The following is a 20,915-nucleotide window of genomic DNA, read 5'->3' as shown; positions in this document are numbered from 1 at the left end:
GGTCTCCATGTATAGGCCTACAATCGGAGACAATGGTAGTATCTTTAGCTGCATTAGCCATGGAATCAGCTAACAAGCACATTCGGAAAGGCGATTTGCAAACATTCACAAAATATAAAGTGCGATACTTACATCTTCAGGATATAAAGCCTGAACATGAACAGTTGGTACTGAATGATTCATGCTTGAGAATATATATTTTTTTAAATCCTGCGGTGTGCTGCACAAGCCCTCAAAAGTGAAGCCAAAACGTCTCGATCGCCCCCCGGTGACTGGTCCTAGTATAGGTCATAAACCCCGCCTCCTCATGTTATTCAACGGGACGTGAGACCAACTAAACAATTAAATTACACTTCACATATCTTTTTTCCAAAGATAGTTTCTGTCATTTACTGTAGTTTATCACGTTGATGTAATTTCAAGTGTTTGTTTTCAAAATAAGTTTGTTTTTATTTAGTTATTTGATGCTATAAAAACGGTGCTGTGACATCATGATTGACAGCTGTGATTGACAGGTTCTCTGAGAGAAGTAGTCACTGAAGCACCAACTGACTTTTTTTCGGGATCTTCGGAGGACTGAGGAGATTGGAGCTTTAAATGTAATATCTAAATTTCTATAATTAATTATTTCACTCCGTCATAAGTCAAAAGTCACAAGTGTAGGGGCGTGTGCTTGCGATTGATTCAGCGAGAGTGAGGGCGGGGCCTTGATTTCGTGGCTTTACTTCCTGCTCACTACTGCGCAGGTCTGGTCCCGAAATCGCAACTGTGCAGACTCAAGTCCCAAGATGTCAGCGCCATATCGGGACACTGGCGGCTTCAGTTCTCACCAATGGAAAAGAGCGAAGGGGCATCGTCCATCTTTTTTTAAAGTCTATGATTGACACTCATTCATAAAGCAATCCGGTGTAAATTTGCAAATTACAAATGTTTGTATGTTTTGGGGTACATTTGCTTCAAAAACAAAACTTGTCCACTGTGTCTTCAGTGGCGCTGATGCTGGGAGTACATGAAGTCTCTTATGTTAAATTTTACAGCCAACAACAGAACACTTATGACACTTACGAAGCTGAGACATCATTCTGTTCACTGTATCTGCTCCAGCATGGGGAAAATGGCAGACTGTGTGTAGATCACTCAGGGGAGGATCTATGATAATAGGGTGGAGTCCGTCACCAGTCGTGGGCGTGGCCTGCTCTATTGTGACGTCACATAACCGTTAATTTTAACACGCTGTTTTTGATTAATAGAAATATAAGAAAGAGGAGTGGGTGGACTTTTATCATTGTAGGGTGGTTGTGTACACACACTGCCGACTCACATTTATGTGCAAACACAAATTAAATTGAACTCTATGATTGTATGTATGCATGCTGATAAATTCTGACACCAATAAATCGCTGTCTTCATTTATTGCAGCAGATACACTTTTTATAGCCATTAATATGAGACACATACATAGAGAATAACATGTGACCACTTTATATGCTGAATCTGTAACATCTGTCTGTTTAGAGGATCGTCTGATTTATCATATCGCAGGCCCTAAACAGGAAGTTTCCTAGATTCATAATTCTCATCTAGATGGCATTTATGTGTGAGTGTGGGTGTATTTATGTGGGGAGGACTGTGGGTGTCAGGATTAATGATAAAGTGTTTCTTTCCTGGCACAATTTTATGAGAACCATAAAGAAAATTCTTGGATACTTGGTTTCATAATACTGCACAAAGATGGACTCATATGGTTGAAAATTGAAGCATATTTAAATATTTGACTTTATTTTTGCACATTTAATATGGTAGTTTTCTTGATAAAATTGTACTTCCTCAAGAAATAAACTAGAGCAGATGAATAGCAGTATGTAAGACTTAACTAACCCAAAAGACTATTTAGCATCAAGAACGGGCCCTTGTATTAAAATGAATTGGAGAAACTGGAGCAGCCAATATGGTGGATGAAGAAAAGGAAGTTCCACCTAACAGGTAAAAGAGCCAATCACCTTTTAGATAACTCAACTCAAGGACATGCATGTGCATTAGTTGGACCAGCCTGTAAAATAGCGTCTTTTAGCATGATCAAAGCTTAAGCGGCGTGATTTATGATTCCATGGTTGTCAGATTTTACTGCTGTAAAAACATATTTTAAATATGTTTTGATTGTAATCTTGTCCAACCATATTGGAGATTTTGGTGTTTGACCATCATGTACACTAGATAGAAGCTGTACTTTAATGACGCTTGTATCCATAGAAAATAGCTGCCCTGGAGCGTTCCAAAGATGGCGGCCAAATGGACTGACTTGCCTTGGTAGAGACTTTGACAAAGCCCACTGACTGCTGACAGCAAGACAAAGATAGCATTTACGTTAACAGTCTCTATATAAATGAACTAAACCCATAGTGTGCTTTCCTTATATTACTGTAAGGTGATAGAAAGGGATGCAAGATATCAAGCTGTATAGACAGAGGCTCCATAAATTAACATATATTACAAAATGTTCCTCCGTGACGTTGACAGGAATAGTTTCTGAGTTAGTAATGGAGGACCCAGGGATGCAGAGAACACAAACAGTTTATTGATAATAGGATGCAAATGGCAGTGATATGAATATTAAACATCAGATGCAGCAGACTGGAGGTGAAGGCAGTAATGATGAAGGCGATGATCAGCATGGGATCACCCGGGTGAGAAGAAGATGATGAAATGAGCATGGTAGTAAATCCAGGTAAGTAGTCCAATGATAAAATCCACCGAGCAGTAATCGAACAGATGGAGAGAGCAGGAGCAATGTGAGATCAGTAGGCAGAAAACAAAACTAAAACAAAGGGAAAACACTCAACAAGGCTGGACCGATTAGATAGGTGAGACTCCAGCGACAAACACAACGAACAACCTGGCACTGAGCACGTGAAACAACATGGTATCTATAGGCTGGGTTAACAAGCGGCATGGGAACGTCAATCACGTCATCCACGTGGCAGAGGAAAACACAAATAGAAACCATTAAAAATCATTAGATCACAAGTCGTCAGTGCTAAATAAACGGGGTCTAAAACCTTTTGTGATCGAATCACAAAAACCACAAATGGAGGTAGTCACAAACGCATGTGACCACATCGCATATGAGGTGAAACGCTAGACAGACATCCCAGGCAGTAATGAAGCACCACCCCTCACCTGTCAATCAACCACTGCGCTAAAACAAGATTTTAAACTTGTTCCGAGCAGCTTTAAAAATTAAATAACCGTCTGATCTGAAAATTTGGAAAAGCGAATACATACACAAGCATGGCGACTTTACAGATCTTATTCAGTGTGTCTGATATCAACATGCAGAGACACAGATGGCAAGCACACACAGGTGCAACTAACACAGGTACACCAGCAAGATAACGGATAATTTTGCTTCAAATCTTGAATTTGTGCTTAGGTTAAATTTGAACTGCATCTGGAAAAAACGTGTGCTGGTTTTGTTCACGCTTTCTTTGTCTTTTAATTTTTTTGTGTTTAATTATAATGCTGTAACACACTGAACACTACTATAGTGATTGATGTATGTTGTCATGAAATCAGAGTACCTCCCTGCGAAATCGGAACGCAAGTGTTCACAGGAGACGCATTTAAGCATCCAGGTGTAAATGGTGATGTGTCTTGCCTGACACGGATCACCCAAGGCGCATCTACTTCCAGGTGTAAACGTGATCTTAAAGTAACCTACCCAACACGCTTCTGTGACAGGGTGGAGGGCGGGGCCGGGTCGTTTACGGACATGTCCGTCGTGTGTGTGTTTGTCTTTTGTTTAAGTTAATCATTCAAATATTGTTTATATCGCCATGATGGTTCTCGCCTCCTCCTTTCCATTGAACTGCTTTACACTGGTGCCGAAATCCGGGAAGGAGGAGGGATACGTCGTAGTACAGTTCTCGCCACTACCATCCGCTTCATTGCAGTAGTTTCCGCCTGATCTCATGAAATTCACGTGAACGTGACAACATTTTAGCAATACAAAATGTACGTGCTGTATAACATGTTTGGCTGCAGGTTTCCAGTGAAATGTCCAGCTAGGGGCGCCAAAACTGAGCAAAATGGTGTCGTATTTAGACGCGGTTTTAAAGTGGATTTTAGATGGATGTTTTTAAAACATACCTCCGTAACGTAAAACGTTTGCCTGAACCTAATCAATAGTGTTTTATTATATAAATGAGCCATTTAAAAATGACATCCTTGCCAAATCAGTGCTTGCGCCTAATCAATAGTGTTTTATAATATAAATGAGCCATTTAAAAAAGACATCCTTAACTTATCAATGACGAAACTTAACCAATAGTGTTTTAAAATGCAGAAGCAAAATGAAAACTCGTTTCGTGCTGCTTCAATGACTCTGTAATGTCATGTGTCAGCTTGAGTTCATGGCTGGACTTGAATCACGGCCCTTTGACGCTTAGTCCAACGTGTTATCAGGTGAGCTGCCGCACAAGCTAATCATGTTGGAATAAGTGTATATATATGTAGGTGAGTCTGTAATACAAGCATTAAAATGTATAGTTTTTCAAAAGATGCTTTAGAGTAAAAGTGCTGATATCATATAATATCAGGGTCAGAGTAAAATCAGCCATTAATATCATGATATGAGTGAAAGTGAATAAAACACACAATTGTGAGTCCCAGTTCACCTGGGAACTGCAGGGAATTGTACCTGAAGACGTGTATAATACGTTCTGTAAAATGTAAAGTATATAGAGTCACGTTTTCACTATGAGACCATGTTGGGTAATTTATAATTCCTTTAGTTTCAGTGTATTATGTACAGCAGGGGTGCCCACACTTTTTTGTGTGATGATCTACTTTTAAATGACCACCTCAATAAGATCTACCAACTAAAAAAAACACAATTTCATTTAAAATAAGAAAATGCTTGTTGGGACTACTGCATGTACCCCTACATGGAATTCATCTTCTAATTAATAAAAAAAAATATAATAATGTTCAATGTTGATATCATTCAGTTTTAAAACTAAACCCAAAACACCTACAGTACAATAGATTACAATAGCCAGGGCATTTACCTTATTCTGATGACGAGTAAATATTGACCAGGCGAGGTTTTGTTTATTCAGTTGCCATGACAACTCGCTTGTCTGATTCCATTCAGTTTTGCCTAATCCGGGCAGTAGCATCGTAATTTCGCGCTCTGCAATTTTGCGCTCTGTTCTCAGAAGTCCTTGGAAGGCGCACATGCGCAAACCTAGTTGTCATGGCAACTGAATAAACAAAACATCGCCTGGTCAATATTTACTTGTCAAGTGCAAGTCAGACAGAAACTAAAAGATGGAACGACATTATATTTATTTTTATTAAAATTTAACGAAAGTTAATTTACATTTTGTGCGATCTACCAGCATTGCCTTTGCCATGGACTGGTAGATCGCGATCGACGTACTGGGCACCCCTGATGTACAGTGTATCATACTGTACACATTTAAGCACTTTTATTTTCTGCACTTTAGCAAATCAGATCATTAAATACATTTTAATAAAAATTTTATCTTCTGATTCTATTTGCTTGTCTTTGGAGCAACTTCAAAAGTAAACAGGACCTCTGTGTGCTCATTGACTGACATTAAGGATATATACAGACATTGTTTTCAGAAGACGCAGAGGTGACTATACATTACAATGAAATATCTGGTGGAGAAGAGCAGCAGAAAGTAGTGAGGGAATGTTGCATGTTTAATATGGTTCTCTGAAGAAGAGATGAGGAAAAGTGTTTTTCCATATATGCCTTTGAAGTGCTGCCCAAATCACAGACTCGGCTCATTATTTTCATACAAGCAGCAGTTCGGCTGCTCTTGAGGATCAAAGTCAATATGATCAGAATCCTTCAAAGGGAAGGCCAGGTTTCAAAAAGATAAACATAAAATGCCTTACATTTATTAAACAAATTTCATTTAGTACTGTATGTACTACAATGTGCCAATGCCATTTTAATCAATGGGTATTCCAGTTATTCCATTGAAGATAATCCTAATGCTTTTCCCTGTGCACAAAGAAAGGTATATAAAGAAATCATTTACTGAGTCTTGTATAACAAAACTTGTCGTGCCTGCACAAAACCCAGACCTGAACTCCTTTAAACAACTTTTAGATGAATTGGGATGCCAATTGCGTGTCCCCATCGCCCAACGGTACCTGCTTGATGTCACTGATGCTCTCGTGTCTAAATGGGAGCAAATCCCCACACCATTTCCCAACATCTTGAGGAAAGCCTTCCTAGAAGATTGTAAGTTATTGTAGCCTCAAAGGAAGTGCAATTATATGTTCAACTAGCACATATACTGTACGTGTGGTGTCCACATACATCTTGTAAGCTGATTGACTACATCATGTGATGTTTGAAGATTTTGCAGTCGTTTGCTCAAGCAGTGAGGGGATGTTGGTATTTTAAGAGACAGATTCAATTGGACAGAAGAGTGACAGCAGCTGTTGAGCAACTACAGACATTTGTCCAAGCACAGACACATTCAAGATGCCTTACTGAAATGAAATATGGATTCTTCATAAAACTGTGTATGTGTATGTGTTTACAAAGCATCAAACCTTTCTCTTCCCCTATAGCAATCAGCCTTCCAACATAACAGTAATTAAATCAGAGAGCTGCTAAAAATAGCGATGAAGAACCGAAACCACTTTTGTACTGTATTCACAGTCAATATTTGCATAATCACACCAGGACGGTGGGAAAGATGAGGATAAAGAGAAAAACACACACAGAGAAAGGACATATATAGGTGGATGAAGGACATCATTAAAGGGATAGTTTACACAAGAATGAAAATTCTCTCATCATTTACTCACCCTCATGACATCCCAGATGTGTATGACTTTCTTTCTTCTGCAGAACACAAATTAAGTTTTTTAGAAGAATATATCAGCTCTGTTGGTCAATATGAGAGGACGGTGGCCAAAACTATGAAGCTCCAAAAGCACATAAAGGCAGCATAAAAGTAATCCATATGACTCCAGTGGTTAAATCCATGTCTTCAGAAGGTATATGATAAGTTCTGACCAGCATTCATTGAATTGAATGGACTGTTTTTATTTTATTGGTGAACTATATCACTAAGAGAATGTGTGTGCGTGATTGCAGAGTTTTGGGAAATTATGTTTTGTATGTCACTTGTGAGATGTGGATGTGAAATATTTGCACACTATACCTGCAAAAACACACAAATTACAAACATATGAAAACTACGTTTTCAAAATCGACCATAAATGGAGGCACAAACCCATATATACTTTCACACCAATACCTTTGTACAACCCCAATTCTGAAAATGTTGGGACAGTATGAAAAATGCTAATTAAAAAAAGAAGTGATTTGTAAATTACGTTCACCCTTTGCTATATTTAAATCACTACAAATACAGATTATATGATGTTTTTCTTTGTGAGTTTCATTTTTTTTTATTTTTTATTAAATGTATAATAGTTTCAAATTAGATGATCGTAACATGCTCCAAAATAGTTGGGACATTTGAGTGTTTACCACTGTGAAACCTCACCATTTGTTCTAATAATACTTATTAAGCATTTGGGTGCCTAAAGTTTGTTAAGTTTAAAAAGTGGAATTTCCATTCATCCATTATGCAGGTCTTGTATGGGGTCTTCGTTGCCGTATTGTGTGCTTCATAATGCGCCACACATTCTCAATTGGAGACAGGTCAGGACACAATTCGTATCCACCCAGCGGCGGATTGGCAAGCCAATCTAGCACCCACACTCTCTGCTTATTTGGCAGAATGTGGTTTGAAGTTCTCCTGCTGAAAATGTCAGGGCATCCCTGGAAAAGACGGTGCTGGATGGCAGTATATGTTGCTCCAAAATGTCCAGATACTTTTACATATCTGTCTGCGTTAATGGTGTTCTCACAGATGTGCAAGTTACCCGTGCCATGGGCACTGACACACCCCTGGCCCATACAGACACTGGATTTTGGACCTGATGCTAATAACAGCTCGGATGGTCCTTTTCCTCTTTGGCACGGAGAACACAGTGGCTGTGTTTTTCAAAAACGTTTTGAAATGTGGACTAATCGGACTGTTCTACTTTCCATCTATGATGATGCGGAGCCCAGAGAAGTCGGCAGCACTTCTGGACAGTGTTGATGTACGGCTTCTCCTTTGCATAGTAAAGTCTTACCTTGCATCTGTGAATTCAGCAGTGAATGGTGTTGAATAACAAAGGTTTACTTAAGTAATCCCAAGCCTATGTTAATGATATCCATTACAGATGAATGAAGTTTTTAAAGACAGTGATGTCTGAGGGATCAGAGATCACGCGCATTCAGAAGTGGGTTTCGTCTTGCCCTTTACGCACTGAGATTTGACCAGTTTCCTTGAATCTTTTAACAATATTGTGCACTGTAGAGGGTTAAATGCCCAACATCCTTCCAATGTGTCTTTGGGGAACATTGTTCTCAAAGTGCTGGATTATTTGCTGAAGAATCTGTTTGTAAATTGACAAGTCTCGAAGGATTATTGCTCTTGAAGGTCTAGGCTGTTTTTGGAGGCTTCTTATATTTGACACGATTGACTCACCTGTTTAACATCTGTTTTACATTGTCTTGTTATTTAAACTCAAATTATCTTTAGTCTTAAATTGCCCCTGTCTCAACTTTTTTGGAGTGTGTTGCCATCATCTGATTTTAAATGAATGTACATAAAGTTAAAACATCATATAATGTGTAGTTGTAGTGTTTTCAATATAGCAAAGGGTGAATGTAATTTACAAATCACTTCTTTTTGTTTTTATGAGCATTTTACACACTGTCCCAACTTTTATGGAATTGGGGTTGTATACACTGAAGCACACCCATGCTTTCATAATGTAGCTTTAACCATCTGGCCATATAGCTTAGGTTGATGAAACAGCAATATTTTGAGTACTTCTTTGTTGCTAAGGGAACAGAACACTAGCACACTTAGTGTTAGTCACAGATATCTAACACCCATCCTCTTGGTGGTAATCAGCCGGTAAACCTATTTCGATATCTTTGAACATGCAATTTCAGTGACCCGTTTCTCTGCAGTATACTAGTGCAAGTTACAGTTATACAAACCTGTTTAAAAAATGTGTTTTCTTTTCACCCTGCCTTTTATCCTCCCCTTGCCTCCCCCGTTCCTTTATACCTAATGCCTCTATTTCTTCTATCTCTACTGTAGTTTAGATTAATCTTCATAAACACACTAATCACATGTATCTTCTACTCCCTCTATGTATCCGCAGTGTAAGCGCTTTAAAACCATTTGGGTAAACTTAAATTGATGCATTGCGTTTTATCTGCAAAAGTGTGTGCAATGTGTGATATGTGTTTGTCTGGGTGCTCATAACAGATCCTGATACATATGACATTTCTCTATTCAGACACAATGGGGACTTGCTGTTGTGCAATAGATTATCAAGCTATGCAATCTCACCCCTCCACAATAAATGCAATCAAACACACATTACTGTACACACGAGCACGCACAGGAGAGGTCTCATCCTAGACCAAGAATTCGTAGGCTTTTTATCAGCCGAACCACAAGGATCTCGATTCCCTTCTGAGTACCTTCTGAGGAGTAATGGTTCTAATAATGTGACAGTAAATATAATGAACATTAAATTGGAAAGAGTTTGAGTGATTGATTTTAAATTTGATTGATTTAAAAATGGTATTTACAATGCCAATTGAATTTAATCATAAAAAAAATGTCATTTATGATTGGGTCAGTTCAATCATGACCTCCTAAGGGGTTTCGAACAGCCGTACAGTGTAGTGTTCACTTAACATGCAGTAATCTAGCGCTCCCTGGTGGTCGTTTTAAGTATTGGCCAATCAGAAGGGACGATCAGAGAATTATTTGCATAATCTGTTTCTTGAGACAATACACACAAACGCTTTACAATTTACCTGAGTGTATTTCAATAATAATAATAATAATAATAATAATAATAAACTAATCTTTTTGTATTCTTAATAGTCTAATTGGCTGTATAATTTCCATAAACGGGGCATAGGCCTAAACACTTCCCAGATAATGGCTTGTGCATCCCACCAAAAGTGATGTTCATAAAACCTCAGTACATAACAATATTAATTATATCAAATTAATAAAAAAATTATGAGAAAGCACTTTGCTATTTAATGTGTCATGTATGGTGACTCGTGATCCAAAAATGACCATTCTAATCAGAATCAGAATGAGTTTTATTGCCAAGTATGTTAGCACACATGGCGACAGAAGCTCCCAGTGCAAAGAGAATACAAAAAAATATACATATACAACATGTGCATAAAAACATGTGAAATATACATATAAACACACATATATATATACATATATATATATATATATATATATATATATATATATATATATATATATATATATATATATATAAAGTAAACAGTGAAATAAGAATAAAGAATAAGATGCAACTATACATAAATATATAGAGGAAACTACAGAAGGGCAATAATGTTGTTCAAATATCTTATATACCGATATACAGTTGTGTGCAAGGTGTTGTGTAATGTGTTGTGCAGAAGAGGTAGGATATGTCAAATAAATATAGAATAGAAGCCTTTAATTTGGTCACACATTATATATAAATTTTTGCATATATTCAGTTAAATGTATTTGTTTACACATATCCCAGCTAAGCTGGGGTCAGAGTGCAGGGTCAGCCATAATACTGCACCACTAGATCAGATAGGGTCAGTAACCCAGAGCCTCAAACGCTGTATTGCCACAATGGAGAGTATTGGGGGCAGTTTTAACTCTTCACGAGGGAAGAAACTGTTTTTGTGCCTGATGGGTCTGGTGCTCAGTGCTCTGTAGCGCCGGCCAGAAGGCAACAGTTCAAAAAGGTAGTGTGGGCAGGGTAAGTTGGGTCCACTGTGATTTTTCCAGCCATTTTCCTCACTCTGGATGTGTACAGTTCTTTAAGAGAGGGCAGGGGGCATCCAATAATCCTCTCAGCAGTCCAAACTGTCCTTTGTAGTCTTCTGATGTCCGATTTCATATATATACATATACATATATATATTATCACATAATTGAAATCACATGACTTTTCGGAAGTGATGTCATAAATGTGGGCGGGAAAATCGTCAAACAGGAAGTACCCCTTGTGAAGTCCACTCAAAGGTCAATGACATGTTAAGGTTATAAATCTGTTATAAATAAAACAATGTTCTAAATTGTTATCAAATTATGTTTGTGACTTTAGGAAATGTTGTTTCAAAAGTGGGACATTATGTTTTGACTAATGTGGGTCAGTCATATATATATATACATACACTTGGAAACATTAGGAAAGTTAAATGCCCTACATGTATTTTTGTTACATTTTTGGGCTCTATAATTCAGCAATTTTATTTGTTTTAAGATCAGGATTTAAAACCTTGTCATGATTTACCAGTTAGCTAGTTTACGGTTTAGCTAACTAGCTACCTATATAGCTGAGTCAACGAAATGGCTTTAGCCACACTGACATCAAATATAACATGGCAATTTTATATTTCTATATATATAATTTTCTTTTCTATCTATAAACCGATTCTAAATGCTATGCAAATTACAGATAACAATGGCGTCCCAGATTTCAGCGCGAGCTGTCCCAGATTAGAAAATCCACAAATTCTTAAACGTTTTGGCACGAGGAACACTAATTTATGTGCCATTTCCCCTTTGAGTACAATATCTGAAAATTGTCTTCTGATTTAATAAGTGAACATGGGGATTTCACAATGATATAAGGCGTTGATATATTGTTTTGGCTTCATATGGAAATATGGTACATAAATCAGAATAGCAAAAAGTGTCCCACATTACCCTAATCCACCCTATGCATGCATGTATGTAATTTTTGTCAAACGTTACAAACTTGAAAACGTTTGCGTATAAAGTGCTTTATTTTACATTCGCCGCCCCATAAAAAAGTGCACGATTCTAACTTCTAATTGATAATTACAAGTTTACATAAACTTATTGTCCACACGGGGCGCTAGAGGTCGGTCCTTTAATCTCTGTTGTTACAGAACTGCAATTCGCATGAATCACTGCGTTGTCATCGGTCCAGTTTTACCCCGCCCGTCCGTCCGTCCGGTGCCCAGTCGCTATGGACGCAAGACACTTTATTGAACTACTCCAACTTGGACTATCTGACGTTTAGTATCGCTTTTCACCATCGCGACGACAAAAAAGACACGGCGGACGCGGGGTGATGATTCTGAACAGCGATCCCTAAACAACAGAGTTTACGGTCGCTGGTTACCCATAAACCTCTATCCGGGACACAAGACAATGCGCAGACATTTCTGGACTGTTCAGTAGATGCATAGTTGCTTCAGTGATGTTACTCGCCTCAATGGGATTCCGTTACCCTGTCGGTTTTAGTTTTTTTGTGGAAGTAATTATTAAAAGCTATTTAACTTGACTGGATTTACCCCTCGCGTGACGCTGCCTGTTAGCCAAGGCTTGACTACAACTCCAGCACGCGGCTCAGAAATTGGCCCACATTGAGACACTTTTGTCTTTTAGGGAACTTGTGAGATTTAGAAATGACGGCGCAGCTTAAAATGAGTAGAAAGCGTTAGAGGAAATGTACGGGTTTTAATAAAGCAGACCTTGGGTTCCCTGTGAATGAACGCGGACAGAATGGCGTCTTACGTGGACAATAGTTTTCGGCACGCGATCATGAAGAATCCTACCGACAGGACGCAACAGGTAAAGAGACAACTCTAGTAATGTCTAGATAGAGACAATTTTGCGATTGTGTCTGTTAGAGAGAGAGAGAGAGAGAGAGAGAGAGAGTGAGTGGTCTTCAGCAGTTCTGAACCTGTTTTGTATTTATTTTTATATTTGTTAAACTAAATGTAATTATAGATTAAGATGTAGTTCTGCTTTTTTTACGCAACCTCTGCTTTGGCAATATTGTATTGTTTACATTCATGCTAATAAAGCCCCATTGAATTGTGTGTGTGTCTGTTTGAGAGAGAGAGAGAGAGTGTGTGTGTGTCTGTTTGAGAGAGATTGAGAGAGAGAGAGAGAGAGAGTGTGTGTGTGTGTGTGTCTGTTTGAGAGAGAGAGAGAGTGTGTGTGTGTGTGTGTGTCTGTTTGAGAGAGAGAGAGAGAGTGTGTGTGTGTGTGTGTGTCTGTTTGAGAGAGAGAGAGTGTGTGTGTGTGTCTGTTTGAGAGAGAGAGAGAGAGAGTGTGTGTGTGTGTGTGTGTCTGTTTGAGAGAGAGTGTGTGTGTGTGTGTGTCTGTTTGAGAGAGATTGAAATTGAGAGAGTGTGTGTGTGTGTGTGTTTGAGAGAGAGAGAGAGAGTGTGTGTGTGTGTGTGTCTGTTTGAGAGAGATTGAAATTGAGAGAGAGTGTGTGTGTGTGTGTGTTTGAGAGAGAGAGAGAGAGTGTGTGTGTGTGTGTGTCTGTTTGAGAGAGCGAGTGTGTGTGAGTGTGTCTGTTTGAGAGAGAGAGAGTGTGTCTGTTTGAGAGAGAGAGAGAGTGTGTCTGTTTGAGAGAGAGAGAGAGTGTGTCTGTTTGAGAGAGAGAGAGTGTGTGTGTCTGAGAGAGTGAGTGTGTGTGTGTCTGAGAGAGTGAGTGTGTGTGTGTGTGTGTGTGTCTGTCTGTTTGAGAGAGAGAGAAATTGAGAGAGAGAGTGTGTGTGTGTGTGTGTGCGCGTGTCTGTTTGAGAGAGAGAGAGAGTGTGTGTCTGTTTGTTTGAGAGAGAGTGTGTGTGTCTCTGTTTGAGAGAGAGAGTGTGTGTGTGTGTGTCTGTTTGAGAGAGAGAGAGAGAGTGTGTGTGTGTCAGAGAGAGAGAGAGAGAGAGAGAGAGTGTGTGTGTGTGTGTGTGTGTGTCTGTTTGAGAGAGAGAGAGAGAGAGAGAGTGAGTGTGTTTGTCTGTTTGAGAGAGAGAGAGTGAGTGTGTTTGTCTGTTTGAGAGAGAGAGTGTGTGTGTGTGTGTGTGTCTGTTTGAGAGTGAGCCTGTGTAAGTGAAAGTGAGTGTGTGCGAGAGAGTTTTTGTGTGTGTGAGAGTGTGTGTGTGTGTGTGTCTGTTTGAGAGTGAGCATGTGTAAGTGAAAGTGAGTGTGTGCGAGAGAGTTTTTGTGTGTGTGTGTGTGAGCGTGTTTGTGAGTTTTTCTTTTACTGTGTGCTGGTACACAATGGCCATATTGACAATTGTTCTGGGGAACTGTGGGTTGTTTAAATGAAACAATTTACTTTAACTGACTTTAAAAATGTCTAAATGAAAAACAAAATGTTTTTTTACAGTGTTGCTTAATATAGCAACACACTCATCACAGTTATAACGCCATAGGCTGGTCCTTGTTGCTGTGGTATTTCAGACATGTATTACTCATCTATCGGAAGGGAGTATTTCCTCACTGTGCCTTTCAGTCCAGACTAGTCCATCCTTATTTATACCAGCTTATATAATCACGTCACAGCACTATTTACCTTCAGACCAAAACTTCATTAGAGTTTCAGCTCTGTAAACGATCTGCATTGTTTGAATGTCTGTGTACTCTAAACCACCTGCCTGTGGCCACAGTAAAAGTACATTTGTGTATGAGTTTTGAGCTTGGGAATTTAATGACTTAAAAGAATGTGAGGAATGCACAAGTTTAGAGTAGAGGTCCTTAATCTTTTACGCCTGTGTGTGCGGTAATATAGAATTAAAGCACTGCCTAAAGGGTTTTAATTAGTGTGATATGTTCAGGTACACATGCAGCTAAGCTCCAGTATGTATACTGTACAAAGACTAAAGGTCTACTGACTATGTGGTCAGTGCCCCGGGTCCTCTGATTAATGGGGTTTTCAAGCGAGGGAAACCTTTAAAAAAGCTACTACGTGTAAGATTCAGAGATGAACAGTGCTTGATTGTGTACCAGTAACTGTTTGCACTATGTTAAATAAGTAATAATAGTTATGTTTCATTTATATAGTGCCTTTATAAAACCCAAGGTCGCAACAGAATCAATGAAAACAAGAAATGAATCACTATCAAACTCAATAATACAACACAACAGTAATTAAAGAAATAAGAGATGTTATCTGTGGTGATCGACCAATATGGGTTTTTTAATTGCTGATAAACAGAGAGCAGATGTAAGACTGATATATCACACATAGGGCCACATTAAGGTGGTCCTGGGCCCCGGGGCTTATTTCGTTTGGCCCGTCAGTTGTCAGAGCGACTTTTCACAGAACGTTTTCACTCGATGAGTATGTGGTACACGGACGGCTTTAGCTGTTGCTCACCCCATCTGTGTTTACATCAGCGTCTCCCACAGAATGCATTTACATACGCCCTCCTGAGAACGTAGATGGGAACATTTTTAAGAAAAAATCGTGTTCGAAGTTTGAACTTAATTTCTGAATTACACGTGATCGTTTTTTTTATGTGTTTGAGTACTCGACTGCATAATAACTAAATGCCCATCCCTAGTTTTAAATGGTAGACAGCAGTTTTTTTCTGGTTTCTTTAGTCGATGCTGATGATTAAAAAAACCAGAATATCTGCCGATTTATCTGCCCCTGCAATATATCGGCGGACCACTAGTTATCTGTTCCTGGCCCCTGATCAGCACTAACACCTTCGTCTTTGTTGCAGTGTGTTACACAAGTGTTCATTCTTGTAAATTGCAACTTCATTTCTTGAAATTAAGTTTTATTACTTTGTTTCGTATTTGTGATAAAATGTCTCCGTGTTTGGTCATTAGATCTCGCATCAAATGGGGGCCTCACAGGGCCATAATCCATCTTTATGTTTATCCCACTGCGCAGCGGCCTACTGCTTGCAAATCTGGACTAGTGATCCATGAACTGTGCATCTTAACCCAGTTTCCAGGAGGAAATAAGTGTTCTGCACTTACGTTTACATGTAGTCATTTAGCAGATGCTTTTATCCAAAGTGCCTTACAAATGAGGAAATAAACATTCACAGCTTCAGGTGATGTAGATTTCAAAGTATGAGGAAATTATTATGCAAAAATACCAAATAAGTAAATACTAAGCACTCTCGTTGTGGAATAAGTGGAGCCGGAGCTCTAAAGGAAACACCCCAGCGTTACATCTTATAACTACAAACTGCGAAACTGGCATTTCTCTGTGCAGTCAGCGCCTCTTCTTTGAGTTGCGTGAATGTCCCGATCTAAGGGGGAGAGATTGAAACTGCACCCGGCTGATGCACTCTCGGTCACAGGGACGCTCGTCCCTCGAGCACGTGCTCTAAATGCAGCTAGATTATAACGTGATGGCTCACAACTTATTGAATCATAATATATGTCACTGTGTATTTTTTATAATGAAGCAAATTGGCAATATGCAGCATTATTATTAAGAGAGAGTTAAAGATGGATTGAAGTGAACAAAGGTGTGAGAGGGTAGATTTCGCCCCATTATACACGGCAACAAAATACGTTTTTGATTTGTTTTTGTTGTGGCCTTTCCATTAAAAATATCTAAAACTCCTTTAAAACAATGTACATTTACTTTAGCAGCTATACTGCAGAATTAAATAAAACGTTTTATCTGAGAATGTTGAATATTATTTTAAAAATGTTTGTTTGTCTGTTTGCTCAAACCGAATGTGCATTTCTCTCTATAAATGAACAAAATATAAACATTTTAAAGGCTCATTATTACGGTTTAGTATTTCTCTTTAATGTAGAACAGTGTTAGCAATGATACTGATAACATTCTTTCTCAGCCCTGGAATTCAAACCACTTTCTGACACTTGTGTTTTTCCTTGATGCCTTAACACAGCCAATCACTGGCACTTTTAGATTTGGGCACATCTAGCATGCTACATGCTTATCACTGACGTTGACAAGATTAACCCCTTAGGTATCAAAATTTGGTACCGAACGACAAGATATTTTTTGATACTGATTGTTTAGAGGCAATTCGGTCTGTGCCTAAAATGTATCGAACTCGATACCCAGCCATATCCCTAAGCCACCCTTGCATTGTCTTGGCTGTGTGCTTGGGGTCATTGTCCTGTTGAAAGGTGAACCTTCAGCCCAGTCTGAGGTCCTGTGTACTCTTGACCAGGTTTTCATTAAGGATATCTCTGTATTTGCTGCGTTCAGCTTTCACTCCACTGTCCAGCCAGTCACTGCCACTGAAAAACACCCCCATACCGTCATGCTACCACCACCGTGCTTCAACTTTTGGGATGATAATAAGCATTGCCTGGTTTCCTCCAGACATGATGCTTGGAATTGAGGCCGAACAGGCCAATCTTCGTTTCATCAGACGTAGAGAATGTTGTTTCTCACATTCTGTGAGTCCTTTTAAGTTCTTTTTTGAAAATTGCAACCCCAAGCGGGCTTTTGTGTGTCTTGAACTGAGGAGAGTCTTCAGTCTGGCCACTCTGCCATGAAGCCCAGATTGGTGAAGTGCTGCGGTGATGGTTGTCCTTCTGCAAGTTTCTCCCATCTCCACACATGATCTCTGGAGCTCAACCAAAGTGACCATTGGGTTCTTGGTCACCTCTCTTACCAACGCCCTTCTCCCCCGATTGCTCAGTTTGGCCAGGCGGCCAGCTCTAGGAAGAGTCCTGGTTGTTCCAAACTTCTTCCATTTAAGAATTACAGAGGCCACTGTGCTCTTGGGAACCTTTAATGCAGCCAAAACATTTTTTAGCCTTCCCCAGATCTGTGCCTCGACACAATCCTGTCTCTGAGCTCTGCAGGCAGTACCTTAGACCTCATGGCTTGGTTTTTGCTCTGATATGCATTTTCAGCTGTAAGACCTTATATAGACAGCTCTGTGCCTTTCCACATAATGTCCAATCAATTGAATTTGCAACAGGAGGACTCCAATCAAAGTGTAGAAACATCTCAAAGATGAGCCTGGGTAATGGGATGCACCTGAGCTGAATTTCAAGTGTCATAGCAAAGGGTCTGAATACTTGTCAGTGTGATATTTCAGTTTTTTCTTTTTTAATACATTTGTGAAGTTCCCAAAAATCAGATTTTTGCTTTGTCATTATGGGGTATGGAGTGAAGATTGATGTGAAAAATATAAATAATTGAAAGCATTTTAGCATAAGCAACATATACAAATGTGGGAAAAATGAAGGGGTCTGAATACTTTCTGAATGCACTGTATTACATGAAAACAATGTTCAAAACTTTACAGAAATCCCAATGTTTTAAGCTATCAAAACGTATGTAAATATTAAACAAACATTACACGTCCTGAAAATGCAGCTCGGAACGGAAACTCTCATAGTTGTCCCGGGCCATCATTGTTATTGAGCCAGGACTTAAAGGATGTCAGTGCTGCAGCATGTTTTTCATAAAAATAGTCATTTAGTACCCACAATGGATAAATTGGCAAACCTCAAGTATTTTTTGTAGTTGCCCACTGAGTGTCAGTGGTTGAAATTTCTTTGCAATTTTTCTGTTTCTTTTTTTCTCCATAAATATTTGCACGGATGCCATTATGTAGGAAAGCAAATGTGCCGTTGATGCATTTGTCTGAGTTTTGATTTCAAGTCGGAACAATGAGTATTTCTGAAACTGGCGCACAGGTTAACATATCAAAACTTGTCTTCTCGCCTTTACCTTTTCAGAAATGCTTTTTTCTCTCTTCCTGTTTCTCTCTCTGTTTCACATGCTACCATTTATATTTTTACACACATGCATGTGTAGCTGCCAGATGCCCACAATAGGAACGGAAGCCAAATTAACCGTACTTCTGATTGTTTGACTGCGCGCAAATATTCTCATGGCAGTTGTGTGTGTGTGTGTGTGTGTGTTTGTGTGTTGTGTGTGTTCCAGGAAGTGTGTTTGTGTCTAGTTTGCACTATCTCCATAGATAAACATTGCAGGATATTCAAGCTTTGGTTTCACCTCCATTCTCTCGTCGGTTATGTAATCAATTGTCCGTGTTCCCATGCCTGTTTTGTTTTATTTTATTTCGCCTTTGTCTATGAGCGCACACACATAGGCTTTAGAGGTGCCACTTCTCATGTAATAGCACTCGCCTTGGTGTGGTTGTTACGAAAAGGAAAAGAGTAAAGGAACAAGATTAACTGAGATATGAGCGGGGAAACATAAGAGAGTAAGATAGAATGGGGACCAACAGAATAATGGAGCACTGATTGTTGTTTAAAAGTCTAGCCACAGTATAAACCTCTGTTGTAAATTTTCAGAATGGAGTTTTGTTTTTTGACACTTTTTGTTTGTCATATATTTTATTATTATTGCTAGTTCACTTGAATTAGAAAAAACATTCACATGCCTTGATCAAAAACATCACATGCCTTTATATAATGGTCAGAAGTCATTTAAATGTGCAACAAATGAATTGCAATTTATTTCAGATAGATGAGGAAAATAAAGTGTCTGTAGTAGCTGTGGAGCATGTCAAAAACAGATACAGGGTTTTAGTGTAATAAAGGGATAGTTCACCCAAAAATGAAAATTCTCTCATTTACTCGCCCTCATGCCATCCCAGATGTGAACAATGTAAACAATTATAGTGAAAAGGACTTTCAGTATACCATTGGAATTGTATGGATTACTGTTCATTCACTTGCATTTTATGGACTTGCAGAGCTGATATATTCTCCTAAAAATTATTGTTTGTGTTCTGTAGAAGAAAGAAAGTCATTCACATCTGCGATGGCATGAGTTTGAGTAAATGATGGGAGAACTATCCCTTTAAAAGTGCACTGCATTGGTCACTTCTGGTGTAGACAAGTTTGTTGATTATAATAGGGATGATTTAGTTTGTTTTCATGCACAATGTGGACATCACTGACTGATGTAATATTGAATTCATTGATTTAACTTCAAGGGAAACACAGATCATGAGGCTGACATTTGAAATGAAATCAATATGTCATAAAAACAAAACATATTATGTAAATCATCCAGTGTAGACGGCTTCAAGCAGTCGCAGTGCATCCACTTCTGCTATCAATGAAGACACAAGATATTGTGTCATTTTGAGTGATGAGCAGGCCCAGATGGAGTCCGCAAATTTTTTTTTTAGTTTTTTTTTTTTTTGCATTTTTCTGTGCTAATGTTGAGGAAATATTTGCAGAATTCTTTGGAAGGGTTTTAAACATACATCTGCAGCTGTGGTTGCCAGAATAATTATGTAAAAACTACAGTAAAAATGTAAACAATTTTACAGAACAACCTGTACATTTTACAGTTTAAAACTGTTGTAATTTACATGACCACGCTGGCACTGTAAAAAAATAACAAATATTTACAGTTAAAAAAAAAAAAGTCAAACTTGATATTAATCTTCTGAAACTGTAAAAATCAGATTTTTACTTTAAGGTATTGTTAATCACCGTTTTCATTTACAGTAGAGCACATGATCAGATAAAGTTCAGCAATAGTGGCTCTTCCAGGAGCAATGACCAATAAACATTTAGAGACACAAACACTAAACACCATCATGGTAACACATGTGGGTGATTCTCGCGAAATTAGACATATGAGGTGTCATGAAACATTTTGATGATAAAAGTAAATGCTATCAAAATAAGAAGGATACAGTTATAAACATCTCTTCATGTACTTATTTGCACATGATTTCAAATGACATCATAAATACCAATTTTGTTGTTTTTTCCACATTTAAGGGGAAATTTTTCATTACCGCAACGTGTCCATGACTGGATTTGTGTTCTTTAAGATGGAAATATTTATAATTAAAAAATATAAAAAATAAAAAGCTTCAGTGCATGTTATACTATAAACATTTACAGTAAAGAAACATGTGGTATTTGTTGATCATTGGTAAATGTAGTGACAATAATAAGGAATATAAATGTGTCCAAGACCAATTTTCTCATCCTCCGCAACAATTTTCAATCATTGTTTAAGTTCAAAAA

At 38.5% G+C, this 20,915-nt stretch overlaps 1 protein-coding gene across 6 annotated transcripts in view; it reads left to right on the top strand.

The window, feature by feature from the left end:
• The first annotated feature begins 12,102 nt into the window (after positions 1-12,102).
• Positions 12,103-20,915, top strand: part of LOC127651513 (rap guanine nucleotide exchange factor 2-like) — a 60,274-nt gene continuing 51,461 nt past the window's right edge. For all 6 annotated transcript variants that reach the window (XM_052137380.1, XM_052137378.1, XM_052137382.1 and 3 more), the window contains exon 1: positions 12,103-12,773. In XM_052137380.1, the coding sequence (XP_051993340.1) occupies positions 12,690-12,773 (84 nt within the window). In that variant the 5' untranslated portion in view covers positions 12,103-12,689. The remainder of the gene's footprint in view (positions 12,774-20,915) is intronic.

Source organism: Xyrauchen texanus, chromosome 11 (assembly GCF_025860055.1).
Source record: "Xyrauchen texanus isolate HMW12.3.18 chromosome 11, RBS_HiC_50CHRs, whole genome shotgun sequence".
Classification (NCBI taxonomy): Eukaryota; Metazoa; Chordata; class Actinopteri; order Cypriniformes; family Catostomidae; genus Xyrauchen; species Xyrauchen texanus.
This window is presented reverse-complemented; position numbering and strand designations above follow the sequence as displayed.